Source organism: Mus caroli, unplaced genomic scaffold (genome assembly GCF_978045245.1).
Source record: "Mus caroli unplaced genomic scaffold, Mus_caroli_1 scaffold_3, whole genome shotgun sequence".
Lineage (NCBI taxonomy): Eukaryota > Metazoa > Chordata > Mammalia > Rodentia > Muridae > Mus > Mus caroli.
In genome coordinates, this window is record NW_028227258.1 from 78,740,915 (window position 1) to 78,760,648 (window position 19,734).

The following is a 19,734-nucleotide window of genomic DNA, read 5'->3' on the forward strand; positions in this document are numbered from 1 at the left end:
GTTCCTTCTTCAGCACTGAAGAAACAGAAAGCCAGCATTAGTGTAATTTACATGGAAGTCACTGTCTTTTCAAACTGGACCATGCAATTTTCATTTTTTATTTCCACAAGAAGTATTTTACATCTTGCTGATGTTTATCTGTCCCAAACTTTGAAGGAACACACTAGGTAACCTCAGAGAAATCTTCTGCATCTTGCAAAATGCAGTTCTGCATTTTGAAGATAGTGTTCTTTATATACAAAACAAGTTAAGAATCAGAGACATTATATTTATATGTCAGAATGATTCTTGAGCTATGAATTAAAACAGATTCTGAAACAAGGAAAAGTATCTGTTCATTGGCAGAAGGTTTGTTTTCCATTTGACGAGTAAGATATGTATATATTAGAAAATGTGTTTATTTATGTGTGCATGTGTCTATGCGTGCTCATGCTATGTGTGTGTGTGTGTGTGTGTGTGTGTGTGTGTGTGTGTGTGTGCATGTGTGTGGTGCATTACAGTATGCATATGTATATATGAATATGTATACTCTCATGTGCTCATGTATAAAGTCAAGGGAAAGACATCAATAGCCCGTTCCCAAACTCTCTGGCTCTCCTCATGAGATATGGTCTCTCACTAACCCTGTAACTTGCTGATCATTTCCCTGAGTTGGCCAATCAGTGAACCCCAGGAACCCTCCTGCCTGTCAGTGGGGTTTCAGGTGCATGCAGCTGTGCTTGTCTTTTTAGATGGGTAGCAGGGATCCAAATAAGATCTTTGTGCTTATGTAGCCAGGATTCTCATGCACTAAACCATCTTCCCAGTCCCCTGAGGAACATTGTAATGTTGATAACATATGTAGATATGTTATCAAAGATTGTAGTTTTGATAAGGAATTCTCAGTTGTAAGTCAATACTATGAAGAGGTTAGAAGAGCTTCCAGTTATACGGCTGACTGAGATTGCATATTCTATTATCTCTATGCTATGGTTTCCTCACTGATAATTTAAACTATGTTGGTTTCTCTTCTTCGGGATACTTTGAAACTTAAAGAAAACATACTACATACAAAGATTATAGCAATAGTTGGCATATAATGTGCACTGGTAAAATGTATCTATTATTTCTTTAAGATCACGAAGTTATCATATTGCCTTCCATGTGACAATGCCATCTGAATGCAACCTGAGCCTGAGTATGTCAATGATCCAAGGAAGAGGGCTGTGTTTGATGGCAGCCTGGGCAGTGGAGGGAGGCTGTCAAAAAACACACTTAGGTTTTCTTGTAGTGTTTAGTTGTATTTATTGGTATAGCTCATCCTGAAAAACAGTATGAGAAAATAAATTAGTTTAACCTCTTTCCATCTGCCTAACCAGTTCTCACAACCCCACTTAGAACCTTCTCCTGAATGATGGGATGTTCTACTTTCACTCAGTGTTGGATCTTGTGCCATCAGCAGCTTGAAGATATGCCAATCTGTTGGTGGTCTTTTTGTCTTATTGACGGTGTCTTTTGCCTTGCAGAAGCTTTGCAGTTTCATGAGGTCCCATTTGTCAATTCTCGATCTTACAACACAAGCCATTGCTGTTCTATTCAGGAATCTTTTCCCTGTGCCCATATCTTCAAGGCTTTTCCCCACTTTCTCCTCTATAAGTTTCAGTGTTTCTGGTTTTATGTGAAGTTCCTTGATCCACTTAGATTTGACCTTAGTACAAGGAGATAGGAATAGATCTATTCACATTCTTCTACATGATAACAACCAGTTGTGCCAGCACCATTTGTTGAAAATGCTGTCTTTCTTCCACTGGATGGTTTTAGCTCCCTTGTCGAAGATCAAGTGACCATAGGTGTGTGGGTTCTTTTCTGGGTATTCAATTCTATTCCATTGGTCTACTTGTCTGTCACTATACCAGTACCATGCAGTTTTTATCACAATTGCTCTGTAGTAAAGCTTTAGGTCCGGCATGGTGATTCCACCAGAGGTTCTTTTATCCTTGAGAAGAGTTTTTGCTATCCTAGGTTTTTTGTTATTCCAGATGAATTTGCAGATCGCCATTTCTAATTCGTTGAAGAATTGATTTGGAATTTTGATGGGGATTGCATTGAATCTGTAGATTGCTTTTGGTAAGATAGCCATTTTTACAATGTTAATCCTGCCAATCCATGAGCATGGGAGATCTTTCCATCTTCTGAGATCTTCCTTAATTTCTTGCTTCAGAGACTTGAAGTTTTTATCATACAGATCTTTCACTTCCTTAGTTAGAGTCATGCCAAGATATTTTATATTATTTGTGACTATTGAGAAGGGTGTTATTTTTCTAATTTCTTTCTCAGGCTGTTTATTCTTGGTGTAGAGAAAGGCCATTGACTTGTTTGAGTTAATTTTATATCCAGCTACTTCACTGAAACTGTTTATCAGGTTTAGTAGTTCTCTGGTGGAATTTTTAGGGTCACTTATATATACTATCATATCATCTGCAAAAAGTGATATTTTGACTTTATCTTTTCCAATCTGTATCCCCTTGATCTCCTTTTGTTGTCGAATTGCTCTGGCTAGGATTTCAAGTACAATGTTGAATAGGTATGGAGAGAGTGGACAGCCTTGTCTAGTCCCTGATTTTAGGGGGATTGCTTCAAGCTTCTCACCATTTACTTTGATGTTAGCTTCTGGTTTGCTGTAGATTGCTTTTATCATATTTAGGTATGGGCCTTGAATTCCTGATCTTTCCAAGACTTTTATCATGAATGGGTGTTGGATCTTGTGGAATGCTTTTTCAGCATCTAATGAGATGATCATGTGGTTTTTGTCTTTGAGTTTGTTTATATACTGGATTACGTTGATGGATTTTCGTATATTGAACCATCCCTGCATCCCTGGGATGAAACCTACTTGGTCAGGATGGATGATTGCTTTAATGTGTTCTTGGATTTGGTTAGCGATAATTTTATTCAGGATTTTTGCATCTATGTTCATAAGGGAAATTGGTCTGAAGTTCTCTATCTTTGTTGGATCTTTCTGTGGTTTAGGTATCAGAGTAACTGTGGCTTCATAAAATGAGTTGGGTAGAGTTCCTTCTACTTCTCTTTTGTGGAATAGTTTGTGTCGAACTGGAATTAGATCTTCTTTGAAGGTCTGGTAGAACTCTGCACTAAACCCATCTCGTCCTGGGCTTTTTTTGGCTGGGAGACTATTAATGACTGCTTCTATTTCTTTAGGGGATATGGGACTGTTTAGATCGTTAACTTGATCCTGATTTAACTTTGGTACCTGGTATCTGTCTAGAAATTTGTCCATTTCGTCCAGGTTTTCCAGTTTTGTTGAGTATAGTCTTTTGTAGAAGGATCTGATGATGTTTTGGATTTCTTCAGGATCTGTTGTTATGTCTCCCTTTTCACTTCTGATTTTGTTAATTAGGATGCTGTCCCTGTGCCCTCTAGTGAGTCTAGCTAAGGGTTTATCTATCTTGTTGATTTTCTCAAAGAACCAACTCCAAGTTTGGTAAATTCTTTGAATAGTTCTTCTTGTTTCCACTTGGTTGATTTCACCCCTGAGTTTGATTATTTCCTGCTGTCTACTCCTCTTGGGTGAATTTTCTTCCTTTTTTTCTAGGGCTTTTAGATGTGTTGTCAGGCTGCTAGTGTGTCCTCTCTCCAGTTTCTTTTTGGAGGCACTCAGAGCTATGAGTTTCTGTCTTAGAAATGCTTTCATTGTGCCCCATAGGTTTGGTTATGTTGTGGCTTCATTTTCATTAAACTCTAAAAAGTCTTTAATTTCTTTCTTTATTCCTTCCTTGACCAAGGTAGCATTGAGATGTGTGTTGTTCAGTTTCCACGTGAATGTTGGCATTCCATTATTTATGTTGTTATTGAAGATCAGCCTTAGTCCATGGTGGTCTGATAGGATGCATGAGACAATTTCAATATTTTTGTATCTGTTGAGGCCTGTTTTGTGACCAATTATGTGGTCAATTTTGGAGAAGGTACCATGAGGTGCTGAGAAGAAGGTATATCCTTTTGTTTTAGGATAGAATGTTCTGTAGATATCTGCCAGATCCATTTGATTCATAACTTCTGTTAGTTTCACTGTGTCCCTGTTTAGTTTCTGTTTCCATGATCTGTCCATTGGTGAAAGTGGTGTGTTGAAGTCTCCCACTATTATAGTGTGAGGTGCAATGTGTGCTTTGAGCTTTACTAAAGTGTCTTTAATGAATGTGGCTGCCCTTGCATTTGGAGCATAGATATTCAGAATTGAGAGTTCCTCCTGGAGGACTTTATCTTTGATGAGTATGAAGTGTCCCTCCTTGTCTTTTTTTATTTCTTTGGGTTGGAAGTCGATTTTATTCTACATTAGAATGGCTACTCCAGCTTGTTTCTTCAGGCCATTTGCTTGGAAAATTGTTTTCCAGCCTTTGACTCTGAAGTAGTATCTGTCTTTTTCCCTGAGATGGGTTTCCTGTAAGCAGCAGAATGTTGGGTCCTGTTTGTGTAGCCAGTCTGTTAGTCCATGTCTTTTTATTGGGGAATTGAGTCCATTGATATTAAGAGATATTAAGGAAAAGTAATTGTTGCTTCCTTTTATTTTTGTTGTTAGAGTTCGCATTCTGTTCTTGTGGCTGTCTTCTTTTTGGTTTGTTGAGGAATTACTTTCTTGCTTTTTCTAGGGTGTGATTTCTGTCCTTGTATTGGTTTTTTCTGTTATTACCCTTGAAGGGCTGGATTCGTGGAAAGATAATGTGTGAATTTGGTTTTGTCGTGGAATACTTCACTTTCTCCATCTATGGTAATTGAAAGTTTGGCTGGGTATAGTAGCCTGGGCTGGAATTTGTGTTCTCTTAGTGTCTGTGTAACATCTGTCCAGGCTCTTCTGGCTTTCATAGTCTCTGGTGAAAAGTCTGGTGTAATTCTGATAGGCCTGCCTTTATATGTTACTTGACCTTTCTCCCTTACTGCTTTTAATATTCTATCTTTATTTAGTGCATTTGTTGTTCTGATTATTATGTGTCGGGAGGAATTTCTTTTCTGGTCCAGTCTATTTGTAGTTCTGTAGGCTTCTTGTATGTTCATGGGCATCTCTTTCTTTAGGTTTGGGAAGTTTTCTTCCAAAATTTTGTTGAAAATATTTGCTGGCCCTTTAAGTTGAAAATCTTCATTCTCATCAACTCCTATTATCCGTAGGTTTGGTCTTCTCATTGAGTCCTGTATTTCCTGGATATTTTGAGTTAGGATCCTTTTGTGTTTTGTATTTTCTTTGATTGTTGTGCCGATGTTCTCTATGGAATCTTCTGCACCTGAGATTCTCTCTTCCATCTCTTGTATTCTGTTGCTGATGCTCGTATCTATGGTTCCAGATTTCTTTCCTAGGGTTTCTATCTCCAGCGTTGCCTCACTTTGGGTTTTCTTTATTGTGTCTACTTCCCTTTTTAGGTCTAGTATAATTTTGTTCATCTCCATCACCTGTTTGGATATGTTTTCCTGTTTTTCTTGGAAGACTTCTACTTGTTTGGTTGTGTTTTCCTGTTTTTCTTTAAGGATTTTTAACTCTTTAGCAGTGTTCTCCTTTATTTCTTTAAGTGAGTTATTAAAGTTCTTCTTGATGTCCTCTACCATCATCATGAGATATGCTTTTAAATCCGGGTCTAGCTTTTCGGTTGTGTTGGGGTGCCCAGGACTAGGTGGGGTGGGAGTGCTGCTGCATTCTGATGATGGTGAGTGGTCTTGATTTCTGTTAGTAGGATTCTTGCGTTTGCCTTTCGCCATCTGGTAATCTCTGGGGCTGTGCAGAATACACTCTGCGGGTTCCTGGAACCAGGATGTCTGCTGCTGATGCTCAGGCAAAGCGCTCTCTCTCCACTTCGACCCCTTTTCTCTGGCCGGGAAGTTGGCTGGATGTCTGGGGCCTGTGCAGAATGCACTCGACGGGGTCCCGGAACCAAGATGTCTACTGCCGATGCTCAGGCAAAGCGCTCCCTCCGACTGATTTTTTTCTACTCTTGATTATTATGAAACACGTCGTTCTGAATATTCAGAGTTAAGCTTTGTGTGATGCTAAATTGTCATTTCTCTCAAATGTGTGTCTAGTGTAGAATTTCTGAATAGCAAGTTAACACTTGGTAACTCTCCAAGGAACCAGTAGACAGCTCCCACATGGCCAGGACAACCTTACATTCCATAAGCATTTTATGAGATTCCAAGCTTCCTCATACCACCCAGTACTTGTTACTGTGTGGCTCTCAATATGTCTTAGGTGTGAGGTGGCAGTGTGTTTTGTCTTTAAGTTTTCCTTTTGATCTTTAAAAAAATGTCCTTCAGTTTTCTTCTAAAGTTCTAGCAAGTAACTTTAAAAGTCTACTTTAAAATGTGTGTGGGGGGGCGGTATGTATATACCCATTTTTATTATAGTTATTTTTAGCTTTGGCTTGGTGATCTCTTTCTCAATATACCGAGTAATTTTTTGAATGTAGTCTATATAATATTTAAAATAATCAGTGTTATGAATGACAAGTGGTATGATGCAAGTCATATCGTTGTACTTAAATAAGTCATCCTGATTGGATCTGGTGGTGTGTCCCTTTAACTCCAGCTTCTGGAGGATCTGAGCAGAAAGCCAGTTTAGGTTTGTTTCTGGTCTGTCTAGGGCATTTGCTTGGATTGTACCCGAGGAAACCTAAAATACAGGCAGTGAGATAGATGGATGAATATATGCATACCCCCCACATAATGCATATATATGTTCATACACATATATAATATGTACATATGATCATATAAAGCATATACAGTGAGATAGATAAATGAATATATACATACCTCACACACATATTCATATCTCTATCTATCTATCTATCTATCTATCTATCTATCTATCTATCTATCTTATTTACTTCAAGCTTAATGTATTCAAACTTCCACTGTGAACTTGATGAGAGCTTACCTCTCCTGGCTTATGTTTCTCTCTCTGTGGGAATATTTATTTTGCTGGGTTTTTTCCAGATGCCTTCCTCCTTGCTGTTCCCATAACACTAATTATTGTCTTCTCAAAATGGGCAGGTGTTCTCTTTAGCTTCGCAGGCTTGCAGCTGATTTAATTTAGTGTCTAAAAGACTCCAAGAAGTAGCATAGAGGATTCACCACTAGGACATTAAAGATGTTGAATTGTGGTTGATGATAGATGTAAATGTTATAGCCTAACATATACTTAAAACCTATCTTGAGAAGTGAATGACAACTATAAAAATGGAGGCAGAAAGAAAGAGAATGAGAAGATAGAATGTAATACTTGCCCTTAGACATTGTCTAGGAGCAAAAAGTATAGTTTTAAATGAGAAAGAATGGGTTGTTTTAAAGTTAAAAACAAACAAACAAACATACAAAACCGAACAAACAACTTAAAAAAACAAAACAACAACAACCAAAAATAAAACAAGACCAACCCACATCAGAGCTTCATGATGAAATCAACATTGGTCCTTTAATAACTACATGCTTTATTCTTTAAAATTGACCATGAAAAATTTACATCCATACAGTGTGCATGTGTTAAGGAGAGACAGAGAGACAGAGACAGAGGCAGAGGCAGAGACAGAGTATAAATTTTTGGCTTATATTACCTTTCAGTATCTTAAGTATCCTACACAGAGCCATGTGCCCGGAACCACGAATGCTAAAATGCAATGAAGCAGACATTCTTGATCTGGCACGTGACTAGGCAGCTTTATCTGCTGTTCTTTATTTTTCCTTCCAAGTTCAGAATTTTTAGAATATAGCTTGTTATTAACTTAAGGTTTTGGCTGATTTTTACATAGAATACCCTTCCAATATGAGATTCGTAGTTTGGGTTTTGTATGGAAAGTTTTATTCAATTATGATCCTGTACTTGTTCTGTTCCATTTTTTTTCTCTTCAAGAATTTCACTTATCTCTGTGTTCCACCATTTTCCCTTGGCCTTCTAACTATGTGTGTTCAGCCGTTTTTCCCTCAGCCCTCTAACTCTTCAGTTCCTACTCTGCTCTGACCATGACTTCTACAGCTGGTGACTTTTAATCTCTTCTTTCCTTTTCATTTGTTTCTTATCCCACTTGCACTGATTCTAGCAACTTTTGTCCCTTCTGCTTTAGTCTCCTAAATTTTTGTATTTTAGTTTTTATTTGGTTTCATTTTTTTCTAATATCCTTCCATCAGGTAGTTATCCCATCTCTATATATTGTTGTTTAGTTAACATGCAGCCTTTATCAATTTGGTGATTTTTAATTTCCTTTATATTTACATTTGAAATATTAAACTAAAACTTTTATCAGACTTAGCTTCCCAGTCTGCTATATTCATTGTTCAGTATTTTAGGTTACTTCCTGCTGTGAAAGTATTTTCTCTTGCTCATGATTGTATGGGAAGGTCTTCTTATATTTGAGGCTTCACTACATGGTGATAAGTGACCACCAGCAAGCTCAACAGTCCAAGAGCATGACATTGGAGAGCATCTTCTACATCTGCTAAGGCTTATAATCAGAACCATGTGAGTCTTCTCATACCTGGGACTTCTCACTTTTGCTCTTTATACCTGCTTGAACTCTGTCTCCACTACACATTATCCATTGGGGCTTAGTGCTTCCATGGGGAGGTTCAGTTGGATATTTCTAAAGAAACAGGGGCATGGGCAGATCAGCCCAATCCCAGTGTATCTCAACCTTCCTACTTGGTCACACTTGGAAAGATTCCATTCAGAGTTTTGGGTGTATTTTCTGGGGATCCACAGCTTTCTATTCAAGCGAGTTGGGCAATTCCCTTTTGCTTGCCAAAGCTGCAGAGGTGTGGCCTTGCCTAACCCTCTGTGGTTTACAGTTTGTAAGAATACCTTCTCCTTTTGGTAGAAGGTGTTACCCACAAGACGTTTTCCTATATTTCTCTCCCTCGTTCTAGAACCTGGATTGTTTCTCCAATACTCCAGGAGTCTCCTGCTTCAGTTCCTGCCTGGCTGACAGATGGATATGCCCTTGCATGGGTCGCTCACTTCATTTCAGATGACGTCATCTCTGAGCCTCTCCAGAGTGGCCAATCTGAAGGCATTGTGTACTGATCCCTTACCTTGCCAATCTCTTTATTTTTCTTCATATCACTTCACACTAAGTGAACATGTTTTTGCCATCTTCCTTAATGAAATAACATTTTGTGAGCCTGTCACCTTCTCTGCTGTGCTGGATCCTGTCATCTCCTGCCCCTGCTTTCTATAACGTAAGTGCCAACTAAACCTATAAAGCACTTCTCAAATATCCCTAGCAACTTTTGTCTTGACGCCACACCCACCACTCTACCCACTTTTCTGTATTAAAAACCAAATTCTTACCTTCGTTTTACTTTTAGTTCTATAATTTCACTTTAACTTTCATTCCTTTCCCCCCTGCTAGATTCATTTTTCATTTCTACCATGAGGGGAAATGACTTCATATATTACTGCCTGCACTGATTGTTTAAAATACAACTGATTTACTTTAAAAGATATGTGTGTACCCATGGCCATGCTGTGCCCATAGAGCACAGGAAATGGCAGCAGACTTTCTGGAACTGGAGGTAGAGAGTTATGACCCAGGATGAGAGTCATGAGGACAGGACCCAGGTCCTCAGCAAGAGGGCTCCAACCCTCTAGCCCCATACCATGATCTTTTAAAAAGATTATTATCTAACTAATTTATATCTGTTTAAAATATTACTCACAAAATAAATTTATAAAGAGAAAACCTCTCAGAGAGTCTCTGAAGTTTTAACCTTAGATTTGAGTCCATTTTGATGTGCACATTCTAACCAAGCATTTCTGCCAAACCATGTTCTCTCATGCTGATAAAATTCCTCTCTCCTTGCCATGCGTAGCGATGGTTTATTACAGGATCAAAAATAAATTAAGCCAACATACTTGGCTATGTCAGTGTGCTGTCACAAGGAATATGCTTTGAAATGTTGTTTACAGCCTCTTTCTAAATATACCTAAAACTCAGAAAGTGTATGTGTACATTGTGAGGAAGATAGAGAAAGATAAAATTCTGTCTTGGAAGGACATTATAGGTTTTGGCTTCTCTAAGATACTATAATAGGGCATTTGTACATACTTCTCTCAACCCTGCAACTGGCCAAAAGCACAGAGCTAAGTACCAATTCTCACCTACTGGGTTTTAGGATGCACACCCATTCACACATTCTGAAAACTTATTCTAAAACCATCTGTGCTTCAGAACACAAGTGGAGCCCATGCCTTTACCCTGAGGGTTGACTATCTAACAATGAGACACATTTATTTAGTTTTCTAAACAAAATAATTCCTTCTCACTCAAGAGATGTAATCGTGTGTCTGCTCTTTATTTGGCACGCCATTCCCTTTTTATTACTCACATCACAGTTTTAGTTTTGTTTCGTATTGAGTTGAATGAGTAAGGCTACATAGACAGAGACAGTAGGATCTGCTAACCGACATCAAATAGTCAAGTGCTAAGTTTATAGAAGAAATGTATAGTTTGATACTCTAGCCATTCCATCCTGGGTCTTTCACAGGTTGCCATAATTCTGTTTCTAATTGACACTTTTCTCTTACCTACACAGAATCACAATAACTCATATCACTAGAGTTAAAAAATGAAGTTTTGAGGACAATTGGCTCTGTCTTGTGTTATACACTATGCTTTGAACATTGTGCAAATGTAATATTTGACAATGCAAACCAAGCGACTCCTTTTCCTTGGTTATATATATAAAGCCCACTACTCAGTTCTGTGGATTTCCGAGGACAAACTCACGCAGAGGAAAGAAACCTAACCCTAATCACCCTACTGATACTTTATAGAATCCACCTACAGTGTGCTTGTGTGTGTGAGAGGGTTGCAAAGAGAAAATACATGAAAGACTTCATATAAAGTGCAGTTCAGTTCATTTTAATTTAGTATTGGTTTGTAATTTGATAGATCATAAGGAGGAGAAGAAAAGAGGTTCCTCAAAAAGGTGGCCTCATGAAGGACAGACAGATCACTCAGTAGACCCTTCACTGAGTTAACACAACAGCACTATTTTGCACTAGGTCATGCCCTTCTGTTTTCCTGCATCTATCTGCTTATGTCCTCTAGTTCTTTTCAGAACGAAGCTTCTACTCTGTTCTCCATTTCCCAACTTTACTCCCCCATCCTTCTTCCCTCCATCCATGTCTAACATGAGCAGAAGCCAACACTAGGACACCTGGCTTAGGTCCTAAGCTAAGCTTCTCCAACTCCAGCCATCTCAGAATTCCTCTGGCAGAAGGATTTTCCATTCCATCCCTCTCTGCACAAACAACCTGCTCAAAGCTCCTAGGATCAAGTAAAATATACTGTGAAGATACCTTCGATAAGCTTATCTGGAAATCTCCCTTGGCCATAGCCCCTTCTGTGTTTCATTCCTTTGAAGCAGCTAGTCATCTTGGATCCTTATTCAGAACTTGCTCTTTTTATCTTAGAGTTAAGGTACATGCACAATGTCAAAAATAAAACAAGAGCAACTGCTATGAGTAGGCTATGAGCTAATAGTTAATTTTCACCCCTGTAACTTCTTGAGAAACGTATGGAGAACGTCAAGGATAAAGGTGTGGAAAAACAAATCCTACCCCAGCTGGATATCTAACTTGGGCTCCACATGCAAGCATGAGAGCTGCCAGTAGTGGATAACACATTTCAATATTTTTAAAAACAGTGAAATGAGCAATTCCCTAAAGATACAGCATTTCCCCCTATATTTGCCCAGGAATCTGTTTTGGAAGCTGATCCAATGATTACTACTGGGACGCAGAATTTTGACATCCATTTGGTACTGATTTACACCAGGATTTTTAAGGCTGCCAACAAGAGAGTCCAGAATTTCAGGCAGCCAAAAATTCCACAAGAGACAACTGTCTTTTATTTTATAGCTTATGAATTTGGGGCTTAATATGATTTTCCACTAACAAGTTCTGTACCCCCTCCCGAGTGCCAAAGCTGGTGTAGAGATCAGCAAAGTAACACGGAACAGATGAGGTGGCTTAATATTCAACTTGAAGGAAGACAGTTGAAATTATATTGTTTACTTAGGGAAAAGCACTCTGGTTTAAAGGGCTGACACGTGATTTATTATAAACACTTAACCAGTGTGTTCACATCTTGCCCTCCACTCGACTTGTGCCAGTTATTTGATGGTGCTGTAGTTCTCTGGTGGTATTAATAAAGTCATCAATTAAAGATCTGCTAAATATTGGTAAGGAGCTCTAAATGTGTGTTGTCTTCTGTTGCTTATGAACTAGTGAGGAAAAAAAGCCCACAGAATCATGTTCAGTCATAAATCAAAAACAAATGACTTAGAAAAGAGTGAGATGGAGAACCCCCTTTTCAAAGCCTAAGTAAATGGAAAACCCATCGAAAAACAAGGTATTTGTGGTGAACGCAAGTAATTCTGCTACAAAGGATGGAATTGGGGAAAGAAAACCCCAAGTATCCTCTCCCTCCGATCAATGCTCTTCATTGAGAAGAGGTGGAAGACAACTCTTATTGGCACAGTGAAATAATTATGCAATTTTTTCCTTTTACAAAAGTCAATACATTTCGTCTTCAGATGCCCTGAAGATAAGGTGAGACATGAATCAGTGCTGTCACATTGAAATGGCCCACATGTAGATGACCTTCCCTGGAATTAAAGCTTATCCAAAACCCTTCATGGCCATCACACTGCTTAAAAATGAGGGCTTAGACACTTGCTCTCAGTTTGAGTCAACAAGAGGACATAGTCCTACATTCTATCAGTATAGGGAGCCATCAAATTGCTGCCCTACTAAATTTGATATCAAATTGCACCTACAATGTTTTTAAGTGAAGAGAAATTATTTCATGCAATTCCAAAGGTGGGATAGATGGGGGGTGGGGATTAAAAGAGCTAGTTATGGAGCAGAAGCCTGTCTGATCTACTGAGAAAAATACCCAGATGCATTAAATGTTTCACAATGGAATTCCTGGAAGGTGATCCTAAATCCTGGCTGTGGTCTCCATGCTGCCCCCAGCCCAGGAGGATGACTGGTTGATCATCACCTTCAGGATACAACTATCCTCTCAATGCTGTAAAATGTCTCTGATGCCCTCTTGGTTCATCAGAGAGAGGGGCTGTAACACTTCATGTGAGCACCAGACATCATGTCTGTGTTTCTGAAACAGGAACTGGGTAAAGCAGAATTCTTTACACCTCCTTGTGAAACTATTCCAAGCAAGGACAGAGTACAGGAGAACAGTAAATGGAAGGGAGACTTCTGACACCCACCCTTAACTTTAATAGTAGAAACTTTCATATATATAAAAGAAAAACTTCATTTAAAAATATACTGCTAAAATACTCTATGAAATTTATAATTAGCTAGTAACACAGTTTTATCTACACAAACTTCAAAAGTGGACATTGAGTAGATAAATTATCTCACACCCAAAGTCACAATCCCTAGAAGAAAATAAAATGAAGTGGTTTCTATAAATTAATCTTTGAAGGTTTTTTTTTTATCTGGACAGAGCACCAGTGGGGTCATCATTTGGAGAGAAGGCAGCAGTATCATGTTGGTAACATGCTGAGCTGCCTAAGATTCTCCTGTCTGTCTCAGCCTTACATCAAGAACGGGTTTTCTGCTTCATTCAATCAAGAGTGCATTTTTGGCTATATTAGCACAGGGTCATGAAAAATTCCAGTCATAATTTCTGATGCTTATTCAAATCATAAACTTTCAACATCAAAGAAACAGGAATGGTAAAACATACTAGTTAATGTCCTACACACACGAGTCCTGAGAGTAACCTAAAAAAATCTAGACAAGGAAATAACTTCTCATTAAGGCTGGAAGAGATTTGAGAAACTGAAGTGGGCAAGTTTAGAAAACCACGCTGGCTACATGAGATAGTCTGCTGTTGGGTAAGAATGAACCCATCCTTCTGAACTTGCTTGAGTTTTTTCATGTCTGAGCTGAGAGATGGGCGAGCAGGCACGGAGTCAGCACGAGGGTTGGTCTATCCTTGAACTTCGTCTTCAGCTTTCCTGTCATGCCATGTACCAAGCATGTGCGTTCCTCTAGATTCTCCATCTGGCAACACTGGTGACCTGGCAGGAGTCTGCATTGTCAGTAGGGAAAGAGACGGAGAGAAGTTGGGAGTCATAGCTTCTGGTAGAGACCCGCCATGGTAGGGAAGGGGAGACCGGGGGAATTTCGGAAGAACTTGGCCCAGGGTGATGGCTGGCATTCGTGGGGGAACTGCCTTAATCCCTGGCTGCGCTACTGCTGTGATCAAAGGGGGTGGGAAAACAAAGGACGTGTCTTTTGGAATGCCAGGCACCTGCAAATGTTCATCCTTTAGTCTGGCAATATCATTAAACACTGAGGCAAGATGCTGGAACTTGGGTTCCCAACTGAGGAAGTAATCCCAGGCATAGCTGCCTCTGACATCATCAGCAGAAGTCATCTGAGTGGAAGGAGCTACACATCTTCCTTCCTGACTGCCTGAAGTGAAGGACTCTCTCCTGCTCTCAGCCAAGACACCTGCCGTTGCCTCTCTTCTCAGGGATAATGCATTATTTTGAACATAGATTATGTCACAGCCTTCCCCTCCAACTCCTTCCTCAAACATGTGGCTGGCTTCCATTACCTCAGAACTAGTCATCACATCTGTCTCTCCTGACAGGCAAGAAAGCTGGTCAGAGTCCCTAGGGATGCCCGAGTCCGGCACCCTAGAACCCCGGTCACTCAGGGCAGAGTCTGAGTCCTTTCTATAAGGATTCTCATTTATCCTCTGGATTTCTTTATCTTCTGCAGTTTCTCCATCGACAGAACAGTGGCCACTGTAGTTTGAGTGCCTGAATAGGTGGATAATGTCCTTCTCCATGACACTCATTAAGTTCAACCATTCAGCAGGCATGACTTCACCAGACCCTGTCACACCCCTGTACTCGGCGGTCTCCTGCCCAGCCTTGAGCTCACTTGCAGCCCCAGTCAATTTGGGATCAGCATCTGGGGATGATGGGGTCTTCTTCTCCTCATAGCTGTGTAGGGGGTCTTTTTGCTTATGCCTTAAAATCAGTACAATTAGAGTGCAGACAAGCGAGAGGAACACTAACAAGGAGACCACAAGGCTGATGGAGAAACTGTGAACCAGTACTGTTCTATGGTGTCCTTCGGCTGTCAAAGAGACATTCACAAACACGCTGCAGGATGTAGATTTGGAGCCGGGCTTGGGGCTATGAGCAATTATTTTCACTTCCAGAGTGTCTTCTTTGTTGAGCTGACTGCTTACTAGGAGAGGAGCTCTAACCCAGTAAATGTTGCCATTCGTTTTGTTTACCGAGAAGACAGTGGATGGAGTCCTAAGAGAGTAGAGCACCTCCCCATCCACACCAGCATCCGCATCCGAGGCCTCTACTCTGCCAATCAGCTGTGGTCCTTGACCCTTCTCAGGGAGACTGAAAAAATATTGGTTTTGAGTAAAAATGGGTTCAAACTCGTCTACCCCTTCAACTTCCACCCAAACCTCCAGAGAAGCTGAGGCATCACCTCTGTCTTTGGCCTGAACCAGGAGGCAGTACTCCCTGACACTCTCATAGTCAAGCATTTGCTCAGTGTGAATGTCCCCTGTCAAAGGATCAATGGCAAAGAGATCCTGATAAGGATGCATCCCGTGTGTGACAAGGCAGGGTGACACAATAGAGTAAGTCACCTCCCCGTAAGGCCCGCTGTCAAAATCCAGAGCGTGCACAGAACATATGATGGAGAGAGGAGGCAGGTTTTCAGGAGTGATGCAGGCCAAGGTAGAGGACAGAAACTGAGGTGAGTGGTCATTGTCATCTAACACACTGATATGCACAGCAGCAAAAGAGACGTGTTTCTCCTCCTCATCTGTAGCTTGGATGGTTAAAGTGAAGGCTACTGTTTCCTCATAATCCAGAGGTTTCACCAAATAAAGAACCCCAGTTCTTTCTTCTAAGTAAAAATGTTCTTTTTCATTTCCAGAGATTATGCCATAGATGATTTCTGCATGTGAACCTTTGTCAGGGTCATCTGCCGATACCATGGTGATGTGACTCCCCACCGGGGTGCTTTCCTTGACATGGGCGTGGTAGCCTCGACTGCTGAAGGCAGGTGCATTGTCATTGATATCAAGAACGTCTATTGCTATGACACTTGTGGAACTCAGTGGAGGGCAGCCATGGTCAGACGCCAGAATCACAAGCTTGTGGCTGGCACTAGCTTCTCTGTCCAGAGCATGAAGCAACACAAGAGCACCACTCTGCTGGTTGGGATGTTCTGAACCAAGTAGGCTGGTTTCAATGTGGAAGTAGTTGTGTAAGTTGCCGCTGATGATAGAATACTCGGTGTGTGTGTTTTCGAAAGAGTAGTCACCGTCGATAGTTGAAAATGTCATGAGGGTACTTCCGATGGGGGTATCTTCACTCAAGCTAAGATTATAGCATCCTGCTGGAAACTCGGGGGCATAGTTGTTTACATCTTGTATTTGTATCTCCACTAATGTGAGAGCCGTCAAGGAGGGAATTCCACCATCACTGGCTTCAACAAGAAACCGAAGTGTTGGTATTTTTTCCAGAAGTGATACAGAATCAGTAGTAAATATGGTCCCTGAAAAATAAGACAGTGTGTCAATGCTGTGAGCTAAGTGTTCATGAGCTGTTTAGCTAGCAAATGCTTACTGAATATGCAAATGTGCTTTGCTCTTTGCTGGGTGTTTTAAGTTACAGCCAACAAGAAGTCCAAATAGATTTCAAAATTATTATATTTATGCAAAAGCTTCAGTTTCCATTTACATGGGCTGTTTGAGGCTGCCTTTGCTACATTTTTTCCTGAACTGCTTTTGTATAGTAAGTTGTTTCATTATTAGTTTTCAAAGAAAGTACACTCTTGTCTTATATAGTTTTATTTTATTCCATTATCTCTAAATACATATCCAGAGATGATCTAGCTGAGCGGGGATAACTAAAAGATAACTATTCTGAGCAGGGCAGGGTAGTGCATGCCGATAATCCTAGCATTTGGGAGGCTGAGGCAGGAGGATTGAAAGTTAGGGACCAGACTGGGATGTACAATGAGACTCTGTCTCAAATAAAAATTAAATGGCTTGGATATTCAAGCATTCAAGTGGTAGAGTATGTGTGCCTGGACCTCCCTCACACACACACATACACACTCACACACACACATACACACACACACACACACACACGAGGGGGCGCTACTCTGGAAATCACTTTATCCAAATAAAAGCAGTGAAAATGAGCATGTGGAGTATTTAATTACAGAGATAAGCTCATGAGTTAATTCATCAAGAGGCGTCTTTTTCCTTATGATAAAATATATCAGATATCTCTTATTGTGGCAAGCATGGAAATAATGTCTTTTACAAGTGTGTATACAATGGCCTTATTATTAAAGTGTTTTAAGTGTGGTCACTAAAAATAACTGCTGAACCACTGGTGAGGTTTAACTATCACAATTCAACTACAGCCACACCATGAACTAGACGGATTAATTTAAAACATTCTAATCAACACTCTGAGGCAATGTTTCCATACCACACCTATCAGGCAATCGTGCTGCTAAGACTTAAGTGTTCAAAGGCCTGAAATCCACATACTGCTATTGGCCGATGTGGGACAAGAGTTGCCAGTGCCTGAAGTCCTGTGAGATGAGAAGGTTCAAAGACAAAGTCATGAAGGGCAGTGAAGCTCCTGATGACCTTACATGTAAAGCACACACCTACAAGTTGTATAGCATTTCTTATTCTCTCATTACAAGCACCCAGTGAGTCTTCTTCTGATACTTGGGACCTAAAGTCATCTTTCAGATAATTCTACGATTAATCTTAAACTCACCTCTCTCTTGAAGTGATGCTGTGATGGGTAGAGATACTGTGATGGCAGAGCCCTAATGTTTTCCAGATTGTGCCCCACCAGGACACCGCGTGGCTGATCATCCCTCTTTATTAAGTTCAGCATTCAATGCTTATTTACGATTAATGTCCCTTGTTGCTGAAGGGTTTGAGTGAGCAGTTGCTTGTCTGGGTACATTGCATACCACAGCTGTCCTCTCTGACAAAAATACAAAGGGCCTGGAAGATACCCCATAACGCAGAACTGTGCAGTACTATGCAATGGCTTCCATTTGATAGAAATGGAAACTAAAGTGTATCCACCTTTGGATTATCCTTGTCTTTATCGAATATATGGGGCTATTACTTCTTTTTTGCACTAGGCTGAGAAAACCAGCTTCCACACTCTAATCATATGAAATCCTGCAAAAAATGAGCTGATCTTTTTCACATTATTTTGATTCTTGTTGAGTCACAGAACAAATAAACTCTGTTGGTTGGACACATGAACTCAGGCACTTACCGTTGAGCAGCATTTAACCAACACCCTTTGCTGTCTGCCCACTGAGATGATGAAGATGTACCACTGCCTTTTACTACTTCAGATAGGTAAGAGAGCAGTGCCTGTAACTGCAGGGAATGGGAGGATGGCAGAGGGCTGTGTTAGGAGCATTCAAAGCTGAGGAGTCCATGTTTCTGTACAATAACCTGTGATGCACGACAGCTGGTATTAACTTACCATTCCTGGGGTCGATGGCGAATCCCTCAGGAGGGGAAAGGATCCGGTAAGAAATGTCTCCATTGCTTTCTAAGTCGGTGGCAGACAGGGTCAGCACCAAGTACCCTCCAGGTGTGAGTTCAGGAACTGCAGCCTGAAGATAAAAGGGGACAAAGGCAACACGCTGGCAAACAAGTAATTTCCAGGAGCATAGGCAGAGCCTGATACCATGTCATTAATGTTGGCTCAAGAAACTCCCCAGTCTGCCTTCGGTAGGCCTTGTCATGGTTTGAATGAATATGGCCCCCTTAGGGGATGATTGGGAATGGCATTATTGGGAGGTGTGGCCTTGTTGGAGTAGGTGTGGCCTTGTTGGAGGAAGTGGAAGTGTGGGGTTGGGAGTGGACTGTGGGATTCAGAAGTTCAAGCCTGGCCCACTGTCACTCTCTTTTTTTGCTATGTGCTGATCCAGATGTAGAACTCTTAGCTCCATCTCCAGCCTCATGTCTACCTGTGCTCTGAACCTGTAGGCCAGTTTCAACTAATTTTTTCTCTTTATAAAAATTGTTGTGGTCATGGTGTCTCTTCACAGCAATAAAACTCAAATAAGACTGAAGTTAGTGCCAGAGAATGGGGTATTGCTGTGACAGGCCTGACTGTGCTTTTGCTTAGAGGGATGTGGACTTTGGAACTTTTGAATTAGAAAGGCAGTTGAACGTTTTAAGCAGAGCTTAATGGGACATACCAGTAGGAGCATGGAAGACAATGGTGCTGAGGGTGATCTGAACTGTGGGGACCTGGCTCAAGAGGTTTCAGAGGAAAAGAGTATTCGTGTGTGGCATAGAGACCATTCTTGTGATATTGTGGTGAAGAACGTGGCTGCTTTCTGCCCTTTTCAAAACAAAAAAATGCACCTGAGGCTAAACTGAAAGAAGACATATGTATTAACAGCTTTGGCAGAGGAGATTTCAAAACAGCTTAGTATTGAGGGTGTTACATAGTTGTTAGTGGCCAGTCTTATGCAGATCTAACATGAAAAGGAGCAAGCTGAGAAAGGGAAAATAAAAATGGACAGTTTGAGGAGAACAGGAACACTGGAAATCGTAAACAGATTAAAGAAACTGAAAGTCGCTAATTGGAATAGAGAAAAGTGATCCC

The 19,734-nt window shown here is 40.5% G+C and overlaps 1 protein-coding gene across 1 annotated transcript in view; it reads right to left on the reverse strand.

The window, feature by feature from the left end:
* Positions 1-10,335: 10,335 nt before the first annotated feature.
* Dchs2 (dachsous cadherin-related 2) overlaps positions 10,336-19,734 on the reverse strand; it is a 238,144-nt gene continuing 228,745 nt past the window's right edge. Inside the window, exons 19-20 of the mRNA XM_029475593.2 lie at positions 18,598-18,730; positions 10,336-16,612 (exon numbers count right to left, since the gene is read on the reverse strand). Of these exons, the coding sequence (XP_029331453.1) occupies positions 13,998-16,612; positions 18,598-18,730 (2,748 nt within the window). The 3' untranslated portion in view covers positions 10,336-13,997. The remainder of the gene's footprint in view (positions 16,613-18,597; positions 18,731-19,734) is intronic.